General features: G+C 47.7%; 2 protein-coding genes across 6 annotated transcripts; one reads left to right on the top strand and one right to left on the bottom strand.

Moving 5' to 3' along the window:
- Positions 1 to 240: 240 nt before the first annotated feature.
- Positions 241 to 8,503, top strand: PHOSPHO1 (phosphoethanolamine/phosphocholine phosphatase 1). 3 transcript variants are annotated; one of them, XM_044676749.1, is made up of 4 exons: positions 241 to 462; positions 4,656 to 4,775; positions 5,881 to 5,999; positions 7,293 to 8,503. In XM_044676749.1, exons 2-4 carry the CDS (start codon positions 4,731 to 4,733, stop codon positions 8,152 to 8,154), a joined length of 1,026 nt encoding a protein of 341 aa, XP_044532684.1. In that variant the 5' UTR covers positions 241 to 462; positions 4,656 to 4,730; the 3' UTR covers positions 8,155 to 8,503. The 3 variants fall into 3 exon arrangements, with proteins under 3 accessions (XP_044532684.1, XP_044532686.1, XP_044532685.1); XM_044676751.1 differs by lacking the exon at positions 5,881 to 5,999 and having other exon boundaries at positions 7,393 to 8,501; XM_044676750.1 differs by lacking the exon at positions 5,881 to 5,999 and having other exon boundaries at positions 7,293 to 8,501.
- Positions 8,504 to 9,742: 1,239 nt separating this feature from the next.
- Positions 9,743 to 24,078, bottom strand: ABI3 (ABI family member 3). 3 transcript variants are annotated; one of them, XM_044676745.1, is made up of 8 exons: positions 23,653 to 24,078; positions 18,981 to 19,148; positions 16,652 to 16,828; positions 14,693 to 14,778; positions 14,195 to 14,281; positions 13,841 to 13,980; positions 13,354 to 13,485; positions 9,743 to 10,390 (listed from the first exon to the last, which is right to left on the bottom strand). In XM_044676745.1, exons 1-8 carry the CDS (start codon positions 23,767 to 23,769, stop codon positions 10,227 to 10,229), a joined length of 1,071 nt encoding a protein of 356 aa, XP_044532680.1. In that variant the 5' UTR covers positions 23,770 to 24,078; the 3' UTR covers positions 9,743 to 10,226. The 3 variants fall into 3 exon arrangements, with proteins under 3 accessions (XP_044532680.1, XP_044532683.1, XP_044532681.1); XM_044676746.1 differs by having other exon boundaries at positions 10,299 to 10,422; XM_044676748.1 differs by lacking the exon at positions 18,981 to 19,148.
- Positions 24,079 to 24,274: the final 196 nt, after the last annotated feature.

Raw genomic sequence — 24,274 nt, 5'->3', positions numbered from 1 at the left:
CGCCCCTGGGACCTGAGGGGCGGAGCCATTTCTGCGGCCCGCCCCTTTGATGTGCGCCGGCGCGTCTCTGATTGGCCAGCCACTTGTGACGTACGGGGACTGCGGTGGGCTCTGGTGCAGCGGTAGCTGCAGCGCCGGCCGGGGCTCTGGCTCCGGCTCCGGGGCACTTAAAGGGGACGCAGTGGCGTCCCAGGGACCAAGGTGGGGGGGGGGTTTCAGGAAAGGCCTGGGGGGGCCCAGCCGAGCCAAACTCTATCCGAGGCCCCTCGGGGTGGAAGAACTGTACATCGGAGCCCAGGAGCTGAGGGGAGCATAGGACATCGCGTCCCCTCCAGACCCTGCCCCCCTTATTCCATCCCGCACCCCCAAAATCTCACCCAAGCCTCCGACCACCACACGCATTCACACTACAAAAGCTCAGCTTGAACACTCTGCTGCCGCTGCCGCCGCCACCGTGCCACTGTGAGTCCTAGAAGAAGGGGGTCTGGGGTCCGGGCTTTGGGTGAGGGGCTTAGGTGGCATTGGTGGAGCGGCAGCGCTCGTTGCAGTGCGTGCCAGAGTGGGAGGCTACAGCGTGTGCTATGGGTGTATCTCTGTTGGGCGGGGGGGAGGGGATTGTCCTGATTTCTACCCCAACCCGGGGTAGGAATCTGCTGTCTTCACACCCCCACTCCCTCCCGACTACCCCTCCCAGGAGCTAAACCTCATTTGTACTCCAAAGCATGCATGTCCATTCTGTCCCTGGCACTCTTGCAAAAGCTTCTGTCCACCCGCGGCTGCTTCTTCCTGACTCTCTCTTTTCCCCACCCCAGCTCTAACTCTATAGCGCTGCCTCGTTCCCTCCTTTCTTCGGTCCTCTTGACTCTCCGAGTCCCTATTTCCCTAGTCCCTTTCCACCTCCTGCCCTAACAGGATCTACCCTAAATCTTGGTTCTCTCCTGCTCCTCCGCTTTCCCTCACTCTGTCCCCAGAAACGAGCCCGGGGCCAGCTGGGGATGTTCCAAAGTGTTTCCTTCGCAGCAACCTCTAAAAATATCCCACCCTCACCCTCTGCCACCTTCCGGACCCCATCGAGGAGTCCATTCCGGTCCAGCAAAGACCCCGATGAAGTCCCGTAGGAGGAGCTACCCTAGCCTTCTCCTTCACCTTGTTCGTTTGGGCTGTCACAGTCCTGGCTCCCACCTGCCCCTCCTTCCTCAAAGCTTGCAGCTTAATAAGGGTTTCCTCATAACTTAAGAAGAGTTAAGCAAGATGTTGGGGAAGCAGGGGACACTTAGAACAGGGTAAAGGGTGTGGGAGGTGCGTGTGTGTGTGTGTGTGGGGGGGTGGGGGTGGAGAGGTATTGGCTAGAATTACTGGAAAGGACACCGAAGAGCTCTGTATTCAATTCGTGGCTGGAGGAGGTGTCTGACCTCTCTGGACCTTTTATTTATGCACCTTGATGGAGTAGTGAGGGCAGTCGTGAAGAATCCTTCTGCCTTCCATAGGTTTGGAAGAGGAACACTTTGTGATGAAAAGGAGCCCAACCTGGGAAAGGAGGATAATCTTGACTAGATTTTAATGTATTCAATGGAGAAATGAATTTTGGTCTTGGATTGCAGATTACTATGTATTTTCTCAGTCCTTTCCTATAAAGACATCCTGGTTAGGAAACAGGCCTTGAGATAGTATTCCCCATGTAAGGAGGATGGAAGCCAAATTTAAAATGTGAATTCTGGGTACAGTAACCATTTCCCCCTTTCCATTGTTGTTCTTAAGCTGTTTCCAACTCTGTGAACTCTGTGGATCCTAGCACCAATACTGTCTATAGGGTTTTCTTGGCAAAGAGCTTAAAGTGATTTACCATTTTCTTCTTCAGTTAAGGCAAACAGAGATAAGTGACTTGTCCAGAGTCACACAGCTAGTATGTGTCTGAGGCAGAATTGAAATTGGAGTCTTTCCTCATTCCAAATTCCACTTCTTAGATCTAAGAAAGGATTTTGGGCTTGGAGAAACAGGGGCTTGAAATATAGGCTCTCAAACACTCTCCTGGGCTCAGTCTTTGCCTCCACAGAATAGAGAGGAGAGCAAGAAAAGGGGAGGTTTGTCTGGGGAGGTGACTACTTCCCAGAAGTCAGGAGAGGCTAGAATTCTGCTGATTGGCTCTTTAATAGAGTTGGGTGGGGAAGAAGATGGAACTATGATTTCCCTCCCTATAAGAACCTATACTTCTCTTTAGTTCTCTAGTGTGGGAGGGAATTTTTCTATATCCTATCCCTTTTTCCCAGAAGAACTCCTTTTGATGAAGGTAGAAGGATAGAGCTGGGACACTGAGGTGTTGAGGTGAGTCACTCATTTGAAACCAAGTTAGAGGAAAACATTTGAACTCAAATCTGAGCCATCCACATACATCTCCTGAATGGTGCCAAGAAGAGGAGGAGGGAAGCTTCGTCTTCTGCATCTCTGCCTTGATCCTCATGGAGGCTGGGAGTTAGGATGACAGGGTTCTTTGTGTTTGGGACTTGAGAAAGGGAGAATTGAAAATGGTGTGGCAGGAGGAGTAAACTGGTACATGGAGATCCTTTTCCCTAGAGATTCAAGAATAGGGCAGAGATTTGGTAGTGGTGTTACCACATCAATAGAGGGCTTAGTCTAAAGCTCCCTAAAATAAATACTGCCTGTCTCTGGTTCCTGTTAGTGTTTGCTTTGACTACAGGAGTGCCATCTCCTGACCTTTTCTTCAGCAGGAGACCTCCTGGCCCCATCCCTAACATGTGATATCTTTCTGGAAGGGCTAGGAGAGTTGCCTGTACCGCTACCCCATGAACAGTTGCGCTAGGGACAATATTCCCCAAATTCTTTTTTATTTCCTCTGTCTCTTATTATTCCCTCTTTCCCTTTTCTGTTTAGTGTTTTAATTTCCCAGTAGTCTTATCTTCATCACTTTCTATTTCTGCAGTTGCCTTCTTTCTAACATTGAACTTCGGCCCCCACCAAAACCCAAAAGCTCAGCTCTGAGGCAGAATCTGAGTCCTGTTCATTGGGAAGCTTCCTTGCTACTCTTTTATTTTGGCATTGGCATTTTTTTTTTCATGAGAAATGAGACACAGTCATCTTTAGGGATGTGGTGCCCTCTTCTCTAGAGCCTGTCCTAGGTGGTAGGATCTTTCACACACAACCTTAAGGAGTTCCTAACCTCTCAGTTACCCCTGAAAGCAATGAATGAGTCAGTCTTGAGGAAGCTGGAGGGATCCTATGTCTTACTGAAACAGACAGAGGGCAGTAAGCAACAGGGCATTCAGCCCCTCATTTTGATTCTGATCTTTTCTTTCCCAATACTCCCACTTACCCCTTAGAGGCTGGGGACAGTTTGGACCCCAAAGATTAGACTCTCCAATTTATACTTCACTGACTGACTTCCCAGAGAGGGCAATCTGGTTCTGTGGGGGTGAGGACTCACGGAGTGAACAAACTCATATTTTCTTCCCTTCTGCTCCCATGTTCTCTGTCTTGAATGTGGTCCTCATCACCATCCCAAGAATATTTGGTCAACTGAAAATCCTATATATTGGTACTCCCTGAAATAAATACCCTCCTGGCTTGTCATCCCTAAATGGGAGGCTGTGGAACCCAAGTGTTCCCTAGTTTTCCTTTTTAAGCTCTTACCTTTTGACTTTTCAGTTCCAAGGTAGAAGAACAGTAAGGGTTAGGCAGTTTGGGGTTAAATGACTTGCCCAGGGCTGCACACCTAGAAAGTGTCAGAGGCCAGATTTTGATCCCTAATTCTTTAATGTTGTCTAAAAACAATGCCTGGCATATATGGAACTTTAAGGTTTACAAAATGCTTATATTTACTCAGGAGGTCACTGAAGTCTAAAAATCCACTCTGAATTATCCCATTTAATTTTTTTTTAAACCCTTGTACTTCCAGTGTATTGTCTCATAGGTGGAAGATTGGTAAGGGTGGGCAATGGGGGTCAAGTGACTTGCCCAGGGTCACATAGCTGGGAAGTGGCTGAGGCCGGGTTTGAACCTAGGAGCTCCTGTCTCTAGGCCTGACTCTCACTCCACTGAGCTACCCAGCTGCCCCCCATTTAATTTTGCAGATAGGGAAACCAAGACTGGGAAAATTAAAGTGATATCCAGTGTAACTCTGCTAATGAGTGTCTAAGTCAAGTTTTGAACTCATGTCTTCCTGACTCCAAGTCCAACATTCTATCCATATCAAGCTGTTACCTTATTTGATCCCAAAGACTCTAGGTTGGGAGCGGGGCTGGGGGACAAGTATTTACATCTGAGGAAAGAGATGTTCAGAGAAATGATACTCACAGGGTGAGCAAGGGATAGAGCTGGAATCCACACCTCAGCCCCTCACTCCAGCTCCCTCCACTTCCCCACAGCCACCACCTCACCACAGTGCCTGGCACATAGTGAAAAGCTTTTAAAAAAATATTTGTGGACTGAGTGTCTCAGCTGCCCTTAACCTTCCTCAGAAGTGGGCACAGAAGTAAAAAGGATGGTGAGCAGGTGTTCAGAACCTCCTGGCACTGAGCCTTGAACTCAGCACTGACCACCGGGCTCCCTTGATAGGAAACAGGAGAATGCAGTCCTGGATGGGATGCATAGGAAATCTGGATTCTGGGTTTCTCCACTGATTTTTCTCATGTGATTGTCAGGGATCTGAGAATACAGCTTTTGGGAACTCCTGGTAGAAAGTTTCAACTGCCAGAGCCCTGAGTAATGTCCTGAGGATGAACGGGTGTTTTCCAGTTGCTGGCCTGAGATGCCTATCTAGGGTAAGTAGCTCCCTCTGATGGCCATTCAAGTATTTTGCGGAGGGGGATCGGGAGGGAAACAGCATCAGGTTGTCCAAAGGGCTGCCCTGATACACAGAGCCTGCTTAATGTCCCTAGGACTTTACCCTTTAGCTCTGACTCCTGAGATTATGGATATCATCCCATCAGGAAGAATCACCTGTGCTTTGTACCTAGTACAAGACTCTCCCTAGAATTCAGCTCTCCCAGTATCCTGGGGCTCACTGGGTATATAACAGGTGCTTGGGAAGTAGGGTCACCTGAAGCCGTCCCCATTGGTCAAGTATGAGAGCCAAGTTTCTATCCCAACTCTGGAAAATGATGTGTAATTTGGGGAAATTGGTTTGCCCTTTCTGTGCCATGGAGATAATCACCTTGGCTCCATCCTTCCTCTTCCCCCTCAGGCAAAGATAGAGGAGGTGAAAAAGGGGAACGTGTCATATAAATATACTGTTTTTTCAGTTATCTACTCACAGAGTATTTGTGTAGAAAGGGATATTAGACCCAGTCTACCTTCCCTCATTTTCTAGGTGAGGAAACTGAGGCACAGTCAGGGGAATGGCTTGCCAAGGCTGCACAGCAAATCGAGTTGTAGAGCCAGGACCCAGTTCTCCTGAATCTCCATGCATAGTGATTTGGGGTTAGAGGAGTGGTGCTGGAGACATTGATATTCCAGAATAATTCATAGTACTGTCAACCAGACTGGCAAAGTCAGTGGAGGGAGAGGTGGGTCTGCTGTGCTCTCCCTGTGTCTTGCCCCTTTCCTCTATGACTTTCTGACACTGTTTGGCTCACTCACCTTCTCCCCTTCCTCCTCCTTCCATCTCTCTGTTCCCTATCCTTGCCGGTCCTTTTTCTCTATGTTGGCTCCCCATGCTGAATGCTTCTCCTTCATCTCCCTCTGTATCCTTCCTGGCATGATGGACCTTTTCCCTTTCCTCCTTATTTGTTTACTCCCCATTCTGTTCTGGTGCCATCAGTGCTATCTCCTCTGCTTATGGGGCTGCCCCCCTTCCCAGTCTGGTGAGCTTCCTCCCTTCCCTCCTTCCCATCCTCCGTCATTGTGCCCCTCCTCCCTGTCTCCCAGGTGTGCTGTACTTTACTTCGGGACGGTCCCACCCTCCCCAGCCCCTCTTCTGCTGCTGTCCGGCTGCTTCGAACACTGGTAGAAACCCCGCCTGCTGACACCCCCCTCCTGGGGAACTGGCAAGTGATTAGCAATGAACCAATAGTTGGGAGTCCTTGGGAATCTCAGATTTAGCTTAGATACAGGAACCTTTTACCTCCACACTTGTGCAGGAAACTGCAAAAGAGGCACTCCTTCTCTTACCTCCTCCTAGAATAGGGATTCTTAACCCAGATCCCCTGAGGAGTCTGAGGATAGATTTCTAGGGTCCATGAACTTGGGTGAGAAAACTTCTTACTGAAATTTCACATTCTATTTAATTATGAATATAGACAACAATGTAAAGGGTTCCATAGGCTTTGCCAGACTGCCAAAGGGGGTCCATGACACAGAAAAGGTTAAGAGCCTTTAAGAACTAACATTCAGGTCTTTAGGAAAGGGCAAGACTCAGTATTTTCTGGGCCTCCCAAGCCATCATTCTTGGCACTTAGCCTCATCCTAGGAATCCTGCAGATTGCTGGAGAAGCAGTCCTTCAATTTATGCACCCTAAGCTGGGGACTCTTCCCTTGGTCACAACCATGCTAGCCATTCCTTCTGCTTGGACAGCCCCATGATTGCTTCTTGGAAGTAAGAGAGAGGAATGAGGGAACTCCTTGTGTGTGCCTACTGGGGGGATGTGGAGAAACAGGGGGAGAGAGACAGAGACAGACAGACAGACAGACAGACAGAAAGAGAGAGAGAGAGAGAGAACCCCCTGGAATTTGTTTGGGGTAGAGGAAGGAGACCATGAAGATAGTCGTTGGGGTAGGAGGTCTATGTAAAAAAGAGAGATGACTTTAGGAATGAGCTGGAGAGAGTTTGTTTGAGTGCATTGAGAATATATTAAAAATAAAGAGAACCCAACAGGCAACTGCCCCCCCTTTGCAGAATCTCATGGGGAGAGCTAGAGTGAGCAAGGGCACAATGAAAAGGAGTAGCTAATTCAAAATACTTCCCTTCCCCCCCCCCCCCATTAAGTTACTTTTATTTAGAGATTGTATGGTAAAATTCTCCTAAGGGAAAGGGCAGTGCATCAGATTCCCTCTTCACACATTCTGGGGTTTTTAAGGGGAGAAGTAAAAATGATTGTACGGCCACTGGGGCATTTCAGGGATGAAGGTGTGGGGCAGCCACTACATCGGTCTGGGCTTGGAGCTGGGTGGGTGCTGATTAGAAGTGCCTCCTACCCGAACCATGGCTAATGGGGATTTTTATGATGAAAGAATCTGAACCAAGGAACAATGAGGAAGAAAGAGTGGGGAAGGGGGTGGCCCCGGGGGCTCGGAGGGGTGAGGTTCTACCTAGGTTAACTGAGCCCTTGGGTCCCCCTCAGGTGGTGGATGTGCCAGCGTCGCTGGCCCGAGCGGCTCGCTAACCATCCTCTCCCTGGCGGGCTCCTGCTGCGCCCCTTCTCGCTTGCTCCCTCCTCCCAGGACGGCACAAAAATGGCGGAGCCAGGGACGCCCCGCTTCCTGCTAGTCTTCGACTTTGATGAGACCATAGTAAACGAGAATAGCGACGACTCACTCGTGCGCGCCGCGCCCGGCCAAAAGCTGCCCGACAGCCTTCGGGCCACGTACCGCGAGGGCTTCTACAACGAGTACATGCAGCGGGTCTTCAAGTACCTGGGGGACGAAGGCGTGAAGCCGCAGGACGTCCGGGAAGTCTACGAGGACATCCCGCTTACTCCGGGCATGACCGACCTCTTCCAGTTCCTGAACAAACAGAGCAGCTGCTTCGAGATCATCCTTATCTCCGACGCCAACACCTTCGGTGTGGAGAGCTCCCTGCGTGCCACGGGATACCGCGGCCTCTTCCGCAGCATCATTAGCAACCCGTCAGGCCCAGACGGGCACGGCATCCTGGTGCTGAGCCCTTTCCACTCGCACACCTGCCCTCGCTGCCCCTCCAACATGTGCAAGCACAAGGTGCTCAGCGAATACCTGCGCGAGAGGGCGCGGGACGGCGTGCACTTCGAGCATCTCTTCTATGTGGGCGACGGAGCCAATGACTTTTGCCCCATGGGGCTGCTATCTGGTGGCGACGTGGCCTTCCCGCGCCGCGGCTTCCCCATGCACCGTCTCATCCAGGAGGCCCTGAAGGCCGAGCCTCCCAAGTTCCGGGGCTCCATGGTGCCCTGGGAGTCAGCGACCGAAGTCCGTGGCCACTTGCAGGAGATTTTAAAGAAATGCTGAGGGGAGGAAGCGGGCGGTTCTGGTTCTGCTGGCTGGGAAAGGCGCAGCTCCTGGGCTGCCTGGCCTCCCCGAACCCTCATCCCCTTTGTATGCCTCCGAGGGGACCCAGGAAAGCGAAACTGTGTTTTAACCACCAACACCAGAACTTTTCCCCCCGCCCCTCCCCCATTCACTCCCGAATTTGTCTTCTCACTCCCCTGGACCAGCCCCTTCCAAATGCGCTGCGAGAGCCCTGGATCCCATCCATTTGGGAGATGGGCGAAGGGCGCAAACACACACACGCATGTGTGCATATATGAATGTGTGGTGGGTGCATAACCTATATGAAGGGGGGGGGGGCGGGGCGGGCAGTGACCATCTATGCAGTTAGCCCGGTCGGGCTGCCCAGAATCGAGTTTGGCTTTCCTGCAGTACAGACCTGCTAGAGGGGAGCCAGTCAGTCGGGCCTACCTCTTTCCTAGGGGGCTGAAGTCGGACTGCGGTATCAGAGCTTCCAAGATCGCACCTTGATTATTATTGTGGCGAGGCTGTTCTGGGTGCGGAAGGGCGAAGTATTGAAATTAGTTGCTTTCTGCCCCTGCCACGGAGGAGCAACAATGACCCTCCCCAGCTGCTGGGAAACCTTTCCAGCACCCTCAGGTCCCCAGGTCATACCCTTTCATTTCCCTGCTGGGGAGGAAGAACGCGTCCCCTTCCTCCCCTCCCCCCTCCAGTCGACTCAGCTTGCACCACAGTGACCCCTATAGAGTCCCCTTCCCCACCCAGGTACAAAAGGTGGGCTGGGGAATGGGGAAGGGGGGGAAGAGCCAGATAAACTATAGCCTCCTGGTGGTGGAATGAAGTAGAGCCCAGTCCCAACTCTTCTCGGCCCCGCCCTCCACCCCTTATCTATGCAGCAAGAGGCCAGCGACCTCTCCAAAGCCTCGGGCTGTAGTCGGGTCTCCCTTTCCCCACCTCAACCCTCTCTCTGATTGTTCGGAACTCAAAGCCATGATGTTTTAAAGCAGAGCCAGCAGAAGCCGAAGGTCCCTCTCCTTCCCTCTCTCCCTGCTGTTTCTAAGAGCTATAAAGGAGGTGAAGGGGGAAAAGGCATCTGAGTCAGGTCTCCTTTGTGGGGGAGGCAGCGGGAGGGAGGTCTCCAATCAATCTAGATCAGCCACTCCAAACTCCATCCCCTTCCGGTCGTCTCCCAGCGCAGGCTTCTCTGGAAGACAGATTCCGCGAGAACAGGATCCATAGATGACCTCTGCCCTCAAGGAGCTCCCAATATGATGGGACCAGGACGGAGACAGCAAGAGGAATAACCCCCAAATCTAGAGCCAGGAGGCACCATCTGAGTCAACCTTCTTAACAGCCAGAGGCCGGGATAGGTGAATTGATTTGCCGAAGTCACACATAAGAGCAGTTTCTTACAAGAGGGATGCTTTGCGATGTTCCCTGAGCTTAGTTGGGTGGGATCTGTTCCAAAGCTGAGGATAAGGTTCGTATAGCGGACCCTCAGGTGGTAAAAAATTGGAAATGGGAGAGGAGGAAAGCCAAAATGCTGAATATTTTCTATTCTCTGCCCTCACCAGAGACAGTCAAGTCAAAAGCTTTAACTGAGGGATTTATTCAAAGTAGGCAACAGTGAAGAGGGTAAATGAGGACGTCCACTCTTTCTGACAGGATCACCAAATTTTAGACCAAAATTTTCACCCACCAACCAAACTTCCAGCCAGCTGACCAGCCCAGTCCTTTGTTCTTCTTTCCCCATGAAGGAAAAACATCTCCACCCCCAAAGACAGTTCAACCCCAGCCCACAAAAAAGAGAGTTGTCTTATTTAGGATCTTTTGGAGCTGATTCATGATTTCTGATTTTGCCTAACTACTGGGTGTCTCTTCACCTTTATTTACCCCAACTCTGTCCCCACACACAGGGAAAGCTTACCCCAATGGCTGAAGTTACTGGAAATACTGGGGAGAGAGTAGTAAGGTCCTGGTCACAAGGAGAATATCAAGGCTAGGTAAAGTCATCATTTTTCTAGTGGTCCTTTCTGGTCCTGGAATTCCCAGGAGGCATGAAGGGCAAGGTATTAGCAGCTTGGCTCCACATAGTTTCCAGGGAAGAAGCCAGAACCCTCAGAGGTGACACCCTCGCACCAACCATCTGAGTAGCGTCGGGTGACACAGATGGTAGTGCCCACATCAAAGGAGAGCTCGTTGTCTTTCTGGCAGGTGTAGGGGTACAGCGTCACCACTGTGTGGGAGGAGGGAACAACACACTGAGACCTGCAGGTAGCAATGATAGGGAAACTTAGGCAGCTTGGTGTGTCACACAGGGCATCCTGGGTTTGGATCCTGCCTCAAAGCTAATTGTGACCTTGAGCAAATCATTTGATTTATCTTGGCTTATGAGGAAGTGCCCCTTAAGGTCCCTCACAGCACTGATTCTATGAGCTCTGGGTCTCAGTATTGATTGATCCCAACATTGAATAATGGGAGTACAAAATGAAGTCCCAGGATTTTGCTATTTTGCTTCTCTTCCTGGAAGAAGTATTATATTCCTAAGGAGTAAGAATCCATTTCAGAGAGCAAGGAGTTTCGGTGCCCTTAAACCTCAACTAGTACTATGAAGTTTTAGGCTCACTACCCCTCTTCTCTTGTTCAGTCATTTCAGTCTTGTCTGACTCTTGGTGACCCCATTTGGAATTTTCTTGACAAAGATACTGAAGTGGTTTGCTATTTCCTTCTCCAGCTCATTTTACAGATGAAGAAATGGAGACAAATAGGGTTAGGTGACTTGCCCAGGGTCACACAGCTAGTAAGTATGTGCTAGTAAGAACTCAGAAGATGAGTCGTCCTGACTCAGGGCCTGGCACTATATCCACTGGGTGACCTAGCTGCTTTCTTCTACCTCAGAGTATCAGAGTTGGAAAGGACCTCAGGCTATCTAAATCTAATTCATACCTGAAAAAAAAAAAAGCAATCCCTCCCAGTAATATCCCTAACAAATGATGGTCTGACATCTTTTGAAGACTTCCAGAGACAAAGAACTCACTGCCTCTGGAAATCAATCTGAATCTACCTCTCTAGTTCTGTTCCACATAACTAAGGAGTTTAATCATTCCCCTTCCCCATGATCTCTAGTCCATTTGTTTATTCAGGCCCAACCCCTCAGATATTCATCTTAAAATGTGGAGCCTAGAACATGACAGTTGATAGTCCAATTGTCTGACCAGAATAGGGGACAGACTCAGGATAGTGTAACTCATTGCAGCATATTAGTATTTTAGCTGTGAATATCACATTATTGATTCAAATTAAGCATATAGTCTTAAAAAATGTCCAATTTTCACATGAATTGTTATCTAGCCATAATTGCCCTCATCTTGTGCTTAATGTTATTGACTCTTTAAACCCAAATGAAAGATTTTGCATTTGTACCTATTACATTTTATCTGAGCTGGTCTTTCATTCCTCTCTGTCAAAATGTTTTTGGATCCTATTATATGGACTTCCTCAGCCTTGTGCCAACCAAAAATTTCACAAACCTGTCAACTGTGCCTTCAAGTCATTGATTAAAAAAAAGTAAATAGTATAAGGCAAAGAGGAGATATACTCTACACAATGGCATAGTGCATGGAGCAATGAATTTGGTGTAGGAACACCTGAATTTAAATCTTGTCTTACACACTTACTCCCAGTATCACTTCAGACAAGTTCCTTAACTTCTTTCTACCCGTTTCTTTATCTGCAAAATGGTGATAACAGCATCAGCCTCCCAGGATTGTTGTAAGGTTTAAGTGTGCTCTTACATAAAAGGCTTCACAAACTTTAAATGCTTTATAAAGATTTGCTGTTATTATTACTCCAAATTGACAGATCCACTAATTACTCTTTGGACCATAGAAGATTCTTTCCCAGTCATCTCCCCTTATTATCCAGTCAAAACTTGTTTCCAAGTCAGTCTGATATATCCAGAATCAGGAAAATGAACCAACTACAAAAATCAGGGAAAGAAATGTAATTGGGAAAATAAAATATCTTTGAATAATATTTAAAAATCAGGAGAAGATCATGCTGAGACTAAACCCCGCCATAAAATGTTAGGGTCCTTAGGAGGCAGATTCTGAATTCCTTAAGATTCAAAACCTGGTCTGGGCATATTTGTGTGCTCCCAGCAAGGTTTGAAAATTAACATGTAAGATCATACATTTAGAGTTGGAAAGGTCTTTAAAGGTCCTCTAGGTCAACAAGCTCAGATAAGGCAACTGATAAGCAGCTTAAATGACTTGTCCAACGGCATGCAGTGCCAGGATTTGAATCTAGGTCCTTTCAGTCTTGGAGCAGCTAATGTACCATGGAAGGACCAGTGAATTAAAAGCCAGACTTGTGCTCTAACACCTAGGATCATATGTTTGAAGTAGGAAGGGACCTTCGAGGTCATCTCAAACAGTTGGATGATTTAATATTTAATTAAACAAGAGGATTATAGAAAGCTTAGGTAACTTGTTCAGTCACACAGGTCCCTTTACTCCCAGCTCTGCCCTAACTTATTTGCTATGTAACCTTCATTGACTTTTCAGTTTTGTAAAATGTAGATCTTCCCCCTAACCCCCAGGGCAAATTTTTACAGGTTTTGCTAAATTGTTAATGTTGAAGTCTCCTGATTCTTAAAATTCATATTATGAAAAAAAATAATTCCTCCTCTCTGTATGTTCTCCTCCCAACCTCAGCTTTCTTCCCTCATCTTTAAGTTTTGGATCCGTTCCCCCTGAGCCCTCAGTTGAAAGCAAGGATTAAGACCACAAGGATCATGGGATTTGTGGTATAGAATTTAGATATTTTACTAGTCCACATTATAGTTTCCCTGGAGACACTAGACAAGATGGTCTCTAAGGGATTGTGGGAAGGAAGGCTAAAAATCAGCCACCCCCTACCCCCCCCTCATAACCTCTCCCCCAGAGGGCAAAATTCTGAAAACAAGTACTAGCTGGGGAAGGGTCCCTTCTTCATTTGGAAATGAGGTTTCTTGCTGAAAACCTGAAGCCCCCTTTTCCTTCCATTGAGATTGTCCTCATTGGGAAAGGATAAGAATTCCTGGCTGAGAGAATCGGACCAACAAAAGACTATGGAGCCAGGGATCCAAGCATGCGAACCATCTGAAACTTTGCTGGCGTAGTAACACCTTTTTTTCAATTAGTAAGTAGAAAGTAGTACCTTTCTCCAAGTACTGAGCAGGAGCCCAGTTTGGTTCTTCCAGGTCAAATTCAGGAGGTGGGGGAAGTGGCAGCATCAGTTCATCAGCTTCTAAGGGTGGGGGCAGCTCTAGGGGCAGCGGCAGATCTAGTGCTGAAAGGAAAGCAGAAGGTGGGGGAGGGAGGATCTGGAGCAAAGGTCTCAAGAAACTGGAACCTGCCTTCTGCCATAATCTTAAACAAGATCTAGAGCAAGTCTAAATCTATTTTACTGCACATAATTCCATAAATCGTTGTCAAAGAAGTTAAGTACATTCACGACTTCCTCTCTTCCCCCTCTCCACCCAGTAGGTCCATTTGGGGGCTTTTTCCCACAGCTCCTCATCTACCTTTGGGGTAGGGCATGATGATATAAAGAAGAGCAGAGGGCTCCTTTGGTGAGTGAATGAGAGAGGAACCTGAGGGATGAGGGGAAGAGAGAGGAATAAGGGAGGTATGGGGCTCTTTACCTGGCTGGAGTGTGGACAGCTCCTCAGGAAGAGATTTCTCCAATGCTTCAGGGATTGGGGAGGTGGTGGAGCCAGGGAGTGGTGGGGCTAGGGGCGTCACTGGGACGTTGACCAAGGGGGATCCATAGATGCCTTCAGTGCTACGGAAGTCCAAGGAAGGACATAAGGAGAACTGGGGACCTTGACTCTCTGGTCCTGGCCTCCAAACACCTAGTAACCTTGTTCCAAATTCTTTGACCACCCAAATTCCACACATCCCAAGGGCAGGTTGTAGTAACCGAAACAGCTCCCAAGGAAGGGCAGCTATTCTCTATTTTCCCTAGCCACCAGGTTTTGCCAATGGATAGAGCTCACCTGGAAGAGGCCAGAGAGGAGGCTGCAGACATTTTATCATCAGGAATGACTGGCAGGTGTATAGGTTCGGGGACTCTGGGGGCCCGACTGGAGAATGAGAGGAGCAACGAAATGAAGTGGTGGAAAGAGGACAAAAAAAAAAAAGAAGAATGAAGTGCCTATTATGAGCCAAACAAGCACTCTACAAACAATATCTTATTTGAGCCTCACAACAACTCTGAGAGAATGATGTTATTAAAATCTCCATTTTGTAATTGTGGAAACTGAGGGAGATGATGCCTTTTTTAGGGTCAGCCAGATTTGATCTCTGGTCTTCCTGACTCCAGATTCACTGTGACTCCCCAACGAAGGAAGTAAATATGTTGTTGCCAGAGTCCTAGAAGGGTATACTGGATAGGGAAGAGGGAGAGATTTGGGAATGATCTGGGAGAAAGTGAAGAAGTGAAGGGAAGACCAAACCAGGGACAAGGAAAGGGTTTGACCATGCAAGAAACTCACCCCAGTGTTCCTGAGGTAGGGGCAACTATAGCCTTGATGCTCTTTCGGGAGAGTGTCCCAGTTCTGGACAGCTGAGTGCTCAGATCCTGGAAAAGGAAAGATAAGCCAAAGTTCAGGGGCTAACATATCTCTTCTCTGCTGTTCCCCATTCTGTATAATCCTTTCCTTGACCTCAAAAGGAACCAAGAGAGAGGAACTAGGGTGCCAGGGATGGGAACTGGGTGGGGAAAATGGCTCAGCAAGTTCCCAGTTTCGATTCCCAACTATACCTCCTCCCCTGTCTTGTCTGACAATCTCAAAACACACCTCAGAAGCATGAGGTATACAGACTTTACTGGCACCAGAGCCAGAGCTGAGACAGACACACCGTCTGCCAGCCACTTCCTCTGCTCAGCCACAACATCCCCTTATTTTCTCTCTTGGTCTTCTGGAGAAGACACTTCCCCCAAAGTCTTTGGCCCCTTAATCTTCCAACAACCTCCTCTTCTGCCTCCCTCCAGATTCTTTCCTCCCTCTGCAGAAGCATCTTAATGGCAGGACCACCTCTGATTCCAACCAAGGGCCCTCAGGGAAGGGAGAAACTTCATTGAGCAATGTGACCAAGCAATAGTCTTGGAAGGCCAGGTTGGTTTCTAGAAAACGGCAGAGAGAAAGTGGCTGAGCCAGGAAAGATATTCGTATTTTGGACTTGAGTGGATCTTGCAAAGGACATAATTCACAGTAATATGCAAAGGAGTATTGTTTTTTGTTTGTTTTGTTAGAGAACAGCTGAAAGAATCCGTCTATCTCCCTGAGGTCCTATTCATAGGAACATGATAATGATAAAAAGGACAGAAAAAGAATTTGTGTGTGTAAATTAGAGATTTCTATTGAGGCTAGTTTTTATAGGGACAGTTAATGATGACAAGGGCAGAAAAAGGGATACTAGAAGCTTCCATGTAGAAGGTGGGCAGTACCACTTCTGATCACAGCAAGAGGAAATGGATTTTAAATGTGCAGCAAGAGGGATTAGGACAGATGACACTTGGGCAACTGAGAGTGTGGAATTTCCTTTGGAATGAGCTCAAGGGATTATTTTAAATGGCCATATTAATGGCATAAGAAATAGAGGTTTGAAGAACCCAGTCTCCCAGGGTGAGGAAGATTGGGCAAGGGACAGGATCAGGAAGTTTTCTCTGGAAAGTTTGGTGGACACCCCATCTTCCCGCCTTAACTCCCACCCCTTATCTCTGAGGGTTGAGACCAGAACTCCAGTTCCGAAGGTTCCCTGACATCCCCCTCTGAGCATGTGCAACCCTGCCCCTCCTTTTTCTCCCTTTCGAGTTCTCAGTTCTGACAGCTTGAGACAGAGGCTGAGAAAGGACTATGACCTCAAACCTCCAGACAGGAGGAAGTTTCTATTCTCATGCAGTGGTGGGGCTGTTCTCATGCACTCTCAGGGCCCAGCACCCACTGCTTTTCCTCAGTACCCCACTGTAAGAGAGGAAGCTCAGGACTTCACACTCAGCAAAAACACAAAATAAATTTCTATTTGTTTGAGATGTGGAATGTAAGGGTACTAAGGGACAAATGTGAAAAACCTGAGATGAGGCATAAGAAGTGGGATGATTTGCTTAGAAGGGGTACTAGGGAATACAGGAGGTTCAAGAGGGAAAGTGGTTATTTTTGTATCTCTCCCAGAGACAGACACTGTAACCTGTGTAATGAGGTCAAAATATGCTGAAGTTTCAAATCTGGCTTCTGACTCTTCGTAGCTGTGTGACCCTGGGCAAGTCACTTATCCTCCCTTGCCTAGCCCTTACCACTCTTCTGCCTTGGAACCAGTACATAGTACTGATTCTAAGGCAAAAGGTTAGGGTTTAGAAAAAGAAAACATTTTTAAAATGTTGAAATGAAGGACTAGGGGGAGGAAAGCCCTGAGATGGGCATGGCCAAGATTGAAGGAAGCTCTGGGTCTACCTTGATCCCATGCCCAACGTCATCCAGGCAGGCGAAGTTGAGAGGCTTCCTATAGTAGGGCTCCATCACAGGCAGCTTCTCAGGGGGGACGATCTTTTGGTTTGTCGGCTGCCGCTGGAACACAGCCAACGTTCCAATCTCCCTTCGGGCAACCTTCTCCATGTGCATGTTCACCATCTGTGAAGATTGGGGGTAGAAGAGGTGGGGGGAGGGTAGGTGCCTATCGTGGGTATCAATCCGGGGTCCTATATGACTTATATAAGCCATTAAGGTTTCTTCCAAACCAAGGCTTGTCACTGGGGAGGATACCACATAGAGATGAGGGTCAGAGAGGGTGAGCAAGGTTTCCAAGGTCACACAGTAATTACAGTTGGCAGCGGTATGTATGTATGTGGAGGGGGGCAGGGGGAGGAGAGAGCCACTTCAGTAACTTCCTGTGGAAAGGGAATGGCAATTATTATTAGACAGACAGGAACAGGAGGAAGGCAGAAAACATGGAATCCCCCGGGGGTGGGGGAGAATGTTGGGAGGGAGCTAGATTGGCTCAGAACATACCATTCCAGCCAAAGGGGCGGGGTGAAAGGGGGCCTGAAGGACTAGATGGGAAGGGTGGATGGATCAGCTCTATTCCCTCCATGGAATTCTCATTGGAGACACGGAGCCTGGAGAAGAGGAATTGTTTACTGGGGCAAGAGGAAAGGACACACCCCATCAGCTGGAGTGGGGAGATGCATGTGTCATAGGGGAGAAGTATATATGCAGGAAGGAAAGAGGATAGTGTAGGGGGAGGGGAAGTTAGGGACATATTCACACTAAGGACTGCCTCCCTGTCCATACAGCCCAAGGCTAATCTTTTGCTCTAGGTTACTCTCTCTCCATTCCATTGCCCATCCACTACAAGAGACAGGTTCTCTGTCCATCTCCTGGTTAGAGTGCTCAATATAGAGCAAGAGTTTCTGGGTTTCAATCCAGTCTCTGCCAATAATGATCCATATGACCTTTGACACCACACAATACCTGGGGTCCTCAGTTTCCTCCTATGTCAAATGAAGGAGTTGGACTAGATGACCTTTAGGCCCGTTTAGCTCTAAATCGATCATTCCTGAGGCCATAATTATGTCTATAGACAAAGCCAGGAGCTGGCACTGGGAGAGGTTCAGATTCCTTGCCCTCCATGAGCTCCGAGTTTATTGTACCAGATAACCAGTACAAAGATGGAGAAACTGTGTGTGAATTTAGAATAATTTCAAAGGAGAATGGCCACAGTGGAATTAGGGATCTGATGGCCATTATGGATGGGGAATGGCCTCCTGGGAGGAAGGATCCAGGACAAGGGTTCTTAACCATTTTTGTATCATGGACCCTTTGGCAGTTCTTGAAGTCAATAGACTACTTCTGAAAACAATGTTTAAAATAAAAACAATGTTTTTAAATGTATAAAATAAAACACATGATTACAAAGGAAATGAATTATAATGAAATACAGCATCCAAAAAAATTTTTTTTGACCCTTATCTTCTGTCTTAGTATCAATTCTAAGACAAGAGCAGTAAGGGCTAGGCAATTTGGGGTTAAATGACTTCCCAGAGTCACACACTGAGGAAGTGTCTGAGGTCACATTTGAACCCAAGACCTTCCATCCCCTGGCCTGGCTCTCTATCCACTGAGTTGCCTAGCTGCCACCTAGCTGCCCCCTGTTATTTTATATATATATATGGAGAAATTTAGATATATGGATGCCCCAGTAAACAATTCCTTTTCTCCAGGCTCCGTGTCTCCAACAAGAATTCCATGGAGGGAAGAGAGCTGATCCATTTCCATATATATATATTTAAAACAAAAACAAAAAACCCTTACCTTCTATCTTAGAATCCATATTGTGTATTGGTTCCAAGGAGGAAGAGTGATAAAGGCTAGGCAATAGGGATTAAGCGACTTGCCCAGACTACCTAGATACCTCAAAATATATATTTTTGAAAACCAAGTTCTTGGGGGCAGCTGGGTGGCTCAGTGGATTGAGAGCCAGGCCTAGAGATGGGAGGTCCTAGGTTCAAATCTGGCCTCAGTCACTTCCTCGCTATGTGACCCTGGGCAAATCACTTGACCCCCATTGCCTAGCTCTTATCACTCTTCTGTCTTGGAGCCAATACACAGTATTGATTCTAAGGCAGAAGGTAAGGGTTTAAAAAATAATAAGCAAAAAATAGACCTTCAGACCAAGGTGAAGACCTTCAGCCTATGTGAAGGTACATGAAGGAAGAAAGTCATAAGGATGGCCCCATCAGGTTGGACCAAGGGCAGTTGTCGTGGCTCTCCCCCTCCCCCTTACCTGGTCCAGTGTGCTCACGTTGGCCTCCACCTGCCTCAGCCCAGCGTCCTGGAGATCCAGCATCCTCAGTAGGTGGCCAGCCAGGTTGCTTATCTGGTAGGCCACGCTGGCCAGGGCTTGAGTGGTAAAGGCCATGGTTTCCTCCAGAGCTTTCCGCTTTTCTGTAGCCTATAAGACATGCAAACTCTGCCTTCAGCTCAGCCCTCTGCCCAGACCTCACACGCATCATTGCTCATCAGGACTCCAGAGGCCCTAATACAAACCTCTCATTTTATAGATGAGCAAACTAAAGCCTGTGGAGGGGAGGTGATTTGCTTAAGGTTTCATAGAGAATAAGGACTTCAACCCAACACTCATAATTTCAAATCAAGGGCCCTTCTTATAGCTATTACTTGGAGAGTCGAAGGCAAAAGAGGCAGAAAAGGTTCACCTCAGGGGCATTCGTTAAGACTGATGTCTCATCATGGGTGATGAAGAAAGATCTGTCAGGATATCTCAGATAGGACTTCTAGGCCACCCTCAAAAAACCTAAATGGTGGGGCAGCTGGGTGGCTCAGTGGACGGAGAGCCAGACCCTGAGTCAGGTGGTTCTGGATTCAGATCTGACCTCAGACACTTCCTAGCTGAGTCACCCTGGGCAAGTCACTTAACCCCCATTGCTTAGCCCTTACCACTCTTCTGTCTTAGAACCAATACCCAGTATTGATTCTGAGATCAAAGGTAAGGGTTTAAAAAAAAACAACCAAAAACCTAAATGGAATCCCACCTGCAGAGCTTTCACTAAAATGCTGAAATGTAGATGACATTACCAGGATATTTTGTTGTTGTATTTTTAGTTTGTAGAAACAACTGAGCTTAGTATAGGGGTTCTAAACCACCTATGGCAATCTGATGAAGGCCAGGGACCCCCTTCTCAGAATCATGAATTGAAATTTGAAATACTAAATTGAAAGAAATACTAAAGGACCTTTTGGTGACTCAGTGGATCTCTATCCACGGCTTAGAGATGGGAGATACTGGGTTCAAATCTGGCCTAGCAGTGTGATCCTGGGCAAGTCCTTACTGCTCTTCTGTCTTAGAACCAATACATTTTGCATTGACTCTAAGATGGAAAGTAAGGATTTTTCTTAAAAAAAAAAAAAAAAAAAGAAATATTACACTTTAGCTATAAGTTAGTAAAAACAAAGATGTGATTTTTTTTTTTTTTACCCCATCCAAGTTCTTGAAACCCTCAAGAATCTATGGATTCCAGATTAGGAACCCCTGGCTAACAAGAATGGTTCCCCCTGGCCATTATATGTCACATAAACTCTTCCTCAGCTTCCTCTGTCCCCCTCTCCACTGAGGCTGCACAGTGTCCTGGTCTCTGCATCTCCTGTCCCCCCACCTCATGTCCCAAACTCTGCCTCCTTTGCTCCAAATGATTTTTTCTTGGCCCGAGACACAAGCACAGCTAGTGATGGCTCTGGCCATCTGGTGGAGTAGTTTTGTTCTGTTTTTGTGGTTTTTTCCCCCTGATAAAAGGGTAGAAACAGATGATCCTCCCAGCTTCGTTTCTATCCTTAGGCACGTGTGGAGACCACCTGTCCTCCCTGGCCATTGGTGGATGGACTGATAGGGAAAAAGAAGACAGACAAGAGGCAGGAAGATGGGACAGATGACTTTTCCCATTCAGCCCATCCATCTTCCCATTCATTCGTTCATCCATTCGTCAAAGATTTACTAAGAATCTACTATGTGCAAAGTCGATAATAATAGTCTTAGTAAACATTTATTAAGTGCCTACTATGTGCACAAGGGAGATGAAAGCCTAGGTAAGAGACATCATTCCTATGCTATGGGAGCTTGCAATTTAGTTGGGGAGATAAGACATGTACATAAACAACTACTGTACAAGTTAGAATATGATACATGCATCAGAGAAGTCCAAACAGAGATCTAAGGAGGGACAGAGTTATTAGCTGCTATGAGGCAAAGCCATAGAAGTGAGAGAGTAATTACATTACTAATAGTTAAGAGTGACAAAATTGGAGTTAGGAAAACCTGAGTTCTTCTCAGGCTTTTGACACTCATTAGCTAGGAGATCCTAGGTAGGTCACTTAATCTTTTCAACCTCAGTTTCTTCATCTGTAAGATGGAAACAATAAGAGCACTTACCTTCTAGTGTATTTTAATACGATTCTCTATGTAAAGCATTCTGCAAACATTGTATTGGTGCTAGCTGTTATTCATAATATTTATTATTGTTAGTAAACATTTATTCAACATTTACTGTGTTGGACACTGAGGAAATATATAGAATTATTATATATAGAATTCTTCTCCTCCTCCTCTTCTTCCTCCTGCTTCTCTTCTTCCTCCTCCTCCTCCTTCTTCTCCTTCTTCCTTCTTCCTTCTCTCTTACCTTCCATCTTAGAATCAATACTGTGTATTGGTTTCAAGGCAGAAGAGCAATAAAAGAGAGGCAATGGGGGTTAAGTGACTTGCCCAGGGTCACCCAGCTGGGAAGTGCCCGAGACCACATTCGAATCCAAGACCTCCTTTTACTAAGCCTGCCTCTCAATCTACTGAGCCACCTAGTTGCTCCCCAATCTATACTTATAATTTTAATCTTCATTATTAACATTTTCTCCATAACTTTCTTAAGTCCAGGCAATAAAAAAAAATCAATCCCTGATTTGTAGCATGATTTCTGAGTTAAATGCTCTTAGGAGCTCAAACTGACTCCAGCTTAAAATGACAGATAAGGTAAGGTTTTGTCCAGCCCTCATTAGGAAAAAGCTGTTTGGGCCCAGTCTCTGGGAGGCTGAAGACTGGAGTCCATCCCTGAACCCTGACTCTGGCTCATGAGGAAGAGGCTATTGGATTCAGGTGGGGAAAGAGGCTAACTAAAGGGGTGGGGATGGGGGGTGGGGAAGTTCCTGTAACTGAGTTTGAGATTCCTCCCCTCCAAAGATCTCACACCAATCACCCCAGATTTGGAAACTCAGTCAATCCTGAGAAAGAAATTAATGACTGCAGAACTGAGGCTAAGTCTAGCATCTCCTCCTTGTGGTTTTCCTGACACCTGTCAGACTGGGGAGAAGTGTGCAGAGGGGATGGGTAGACCAGAGACTCTTTAAGTAATGGTATTGAGCAGCCACCCAAATTCTCCCAACTTGATGCAGCAGCCTGTAAGCTTCCCAGACAAAGCAAAGAAAGCAGCTAGTCAAGGCCTGATAAGCCAAGCTAACTCACTGAGAAGCAGACGCCAGGGCCCCGGAGTCTTTAAGAACCCCGGCTTTGGCCTCGGATCCCCTCGCTGACTGAGTGAGTTGCTTCCTCCCTCTTGATTTCAGTTTCTTAATCTGAAACATGCCTCTTCCTTCTTTCTCTCCCTTCCAGTAAGGCAAAAGAGAGCCTCTCTGGAAAAATATTTTGAGATCTCCAGAAGGAAGGACTTCAGAAACAGGGGACTGTTATTCTCCCTGGATACAGGAGAGCAAGCTGAAGATCAGACACAGGTCACCCCAGTAGCAGACACAGGAGTTGTCAGAATAGAACCCAGGTTTCCTAACTACAAATCCAAAGCTTTGCCCTCATTTTATTGACTTGAATTGAGTTACCCCACATGACTGTAAAGGTGAGAGTTCTTCCATGGTCCAAGAACAGGTGCTATTTTGCATACCGTTTGGCATCTCACTTGTATGTTATAATGCTAATATGAACAGAAATCCCATCATCCTACCTGCCCACACACATATATGCAACAGAGCCCTTGCTCCTTCCTCCCTAGTCTTTCCACCAGTCTCTCCCTAAATGATGTCTCTCCCCACTCCTGCTCTCTCACAAGGTGTCAAGCTTCTTTTAGCTTGTCATTAAGAGCAGAGCTGAGGAAGGAGACCCAGAGAAGGCAGAAGCTTCAGCCAAGTCCCTGACCGTAGCACCCAGATGCTCGGATAATCATAGAACCCAGAGAACTGTAAAAACCCCAGAATCTTTTCCCTTAGTTGGTAGCTCCCTCCCAGAGATCATTTCGCCATCTTCTTGTCTCCGAGTCCCACACTAACACAATCTAACCTGTCTTCTCTTCTTTTCTTGAAAATTTCCTTGGATGAACTCAACTCACCATGAGCTCTCTTGAACTTAATTGCCCCAGTGACTTCGCATGACTACTTCGAAGAGTGGAAAGGTGGTCCTCGCCACCCCACTCACCTCATCTCTTCCTGGGGCCAGGGGATAGGGGGTGATGGAAACTGAAATGGTGAGCACCTAGTCTAGGATGATGCCGCTTCTCCCTGGAAGAACTGGGGACTAAATGAACTTAGCAGGGCCCTGTGGCCAAGGTCAGGGACCAGTGCTGTGCCCGTGGGGACTGGGAGATGGCAGGGTTCTTTCAAGGAAGAATCTTTTAGATGGGGGAATGGTTTCTTCTCCCACCCTGGGTTCCACAGCAAGCAGATGTGTAAGGCACAGGCCCTGGAGCTGATAGGAGTTGGGGTTCAGTGTTAGAAATGAGAGTCGAGTTTGTGGAAAAGGATTCAGTATCAGGGATGGAAGATATCAGAGTCAGAGATAGGGAGGATCAGTGTTAAGGACAGGGATTTGGCTGGAAATGGCAACCAAGTACTGGGGAGCCAATGCAATCAATGAGAGGGAGGTTGGAGGGATGAGAGTCTACGGCATTACCCACCTGAACATAGTTGCTCTCACAGTAGTCAGCAACTCTGAGGAGGCTGCTGTGGTTGCTTCGGAGGGCCTCCCGGCCGGTGGGGATCTCAAACTCGACGAGTTGCTGCAACTCAGCCATGGCCCCCTAGGCTGCGGTTACCCTCCTCTCGCTAGGTAGCTACCCGGAGCCACCGACTGGTTTTGTGCCTTTCCTGGGCCCTGATTGGCTGCTCTAGCTGCCCTCCCCTCTTGCCCGTTTCTCTTTGGGGCCAGAGAAGCAAACCTGGCCAGAAGAGGGGCATGAGCGTGCTCATTCCCGGACAAGAGGAAGCCCAACGTTTGTTCCCTTGGCCTCCTCCTGACTCCTCTCAGCCCCTGTCCAGAGGGAAAGGGTGAGGCAGGGGCTCCGTTGGGTGTCAGCCCTCTCCCTCCCCTAAACGTACCCCCTTCGGAGGAAACCAAAGCTGAATCTGTTTCCAGGCCCCAGAGAGGAAGCCAGGGTGTGTGTTGGGGGAGGGGGGAAAGGGAGGAGAGGGCTGGGAGGCTGAGGAGGAAGGAGGCTGGTCCTGCTGCTGGGGGGAGGGGTGTATGGGGGGTGGTTTTTCCACTCAAGGGTGTGGGGAGATGGGAAGAGGGCAGAGGGT

Source organism: Gracilinanus agilis, chromosome 4 (genome assembly GCF_016433145.1).
Source record: "Gracilinanus agilis isolate LMUSP501 chromosome 4, AgileGrace, whole genome shotgun sequence".
Classification (NCBI taxonomy): Eukaryota; Metazoa; Chordata; class Mammalia; order Didelphimorphia; family Didelphidae; genus Gracilinanus; species Gracilinanus agilis.
This window is presented reverse-complemented; position numbering and strand designations above follow the sequence as displayed.

Bases quoted from the DNA above. Each gene is read 5' to 3' on its own strand.
- ABI3 (XM_044676745.1), bottom strand. From the start codon at position 23,769: ATGGCTGAGTTGCAGCAACTCGTCGAGTTTGAGATCCCCACCGGCCGG. The intron at 14,282-14,692 runs GTGAGTTTCTTG...CTCATTCTCCAG, and splicing joins CCTACCTCAGGAACACTGGG to TCGGGCCCCCAGAGTCCCCG. The intron at 10,391-13,353 runs GTACTACTTTCT...CCTCCCACACAG, and splicing joins TGCTCAGTACTTGGAGAAAG to TGGTGACGCTGTACCCCTAC.
- PHOSPHO1 (XM_044676749.1), top strand. From the start codon at position 4,731: ATGAACGGGTGTTTTCCAGTTGCTGGCCTGAGATGCCTATCTAGG. The intron at 4,776-5,880 runs GTAAGTAGCTCC...CCTGTCTCCCAG, and splicing joins GCCTGAGATGCCTATCTAGG to GTGTGCTGTACTTTACTTCG. The intron at 6,000-7,292 runs GCAAGTGATTAG...GGTCCCCCTCAG, and splicing joins ACCCCCCTCCTGGGGAACTG to GTGGTGGATGTGCCAGCGTC.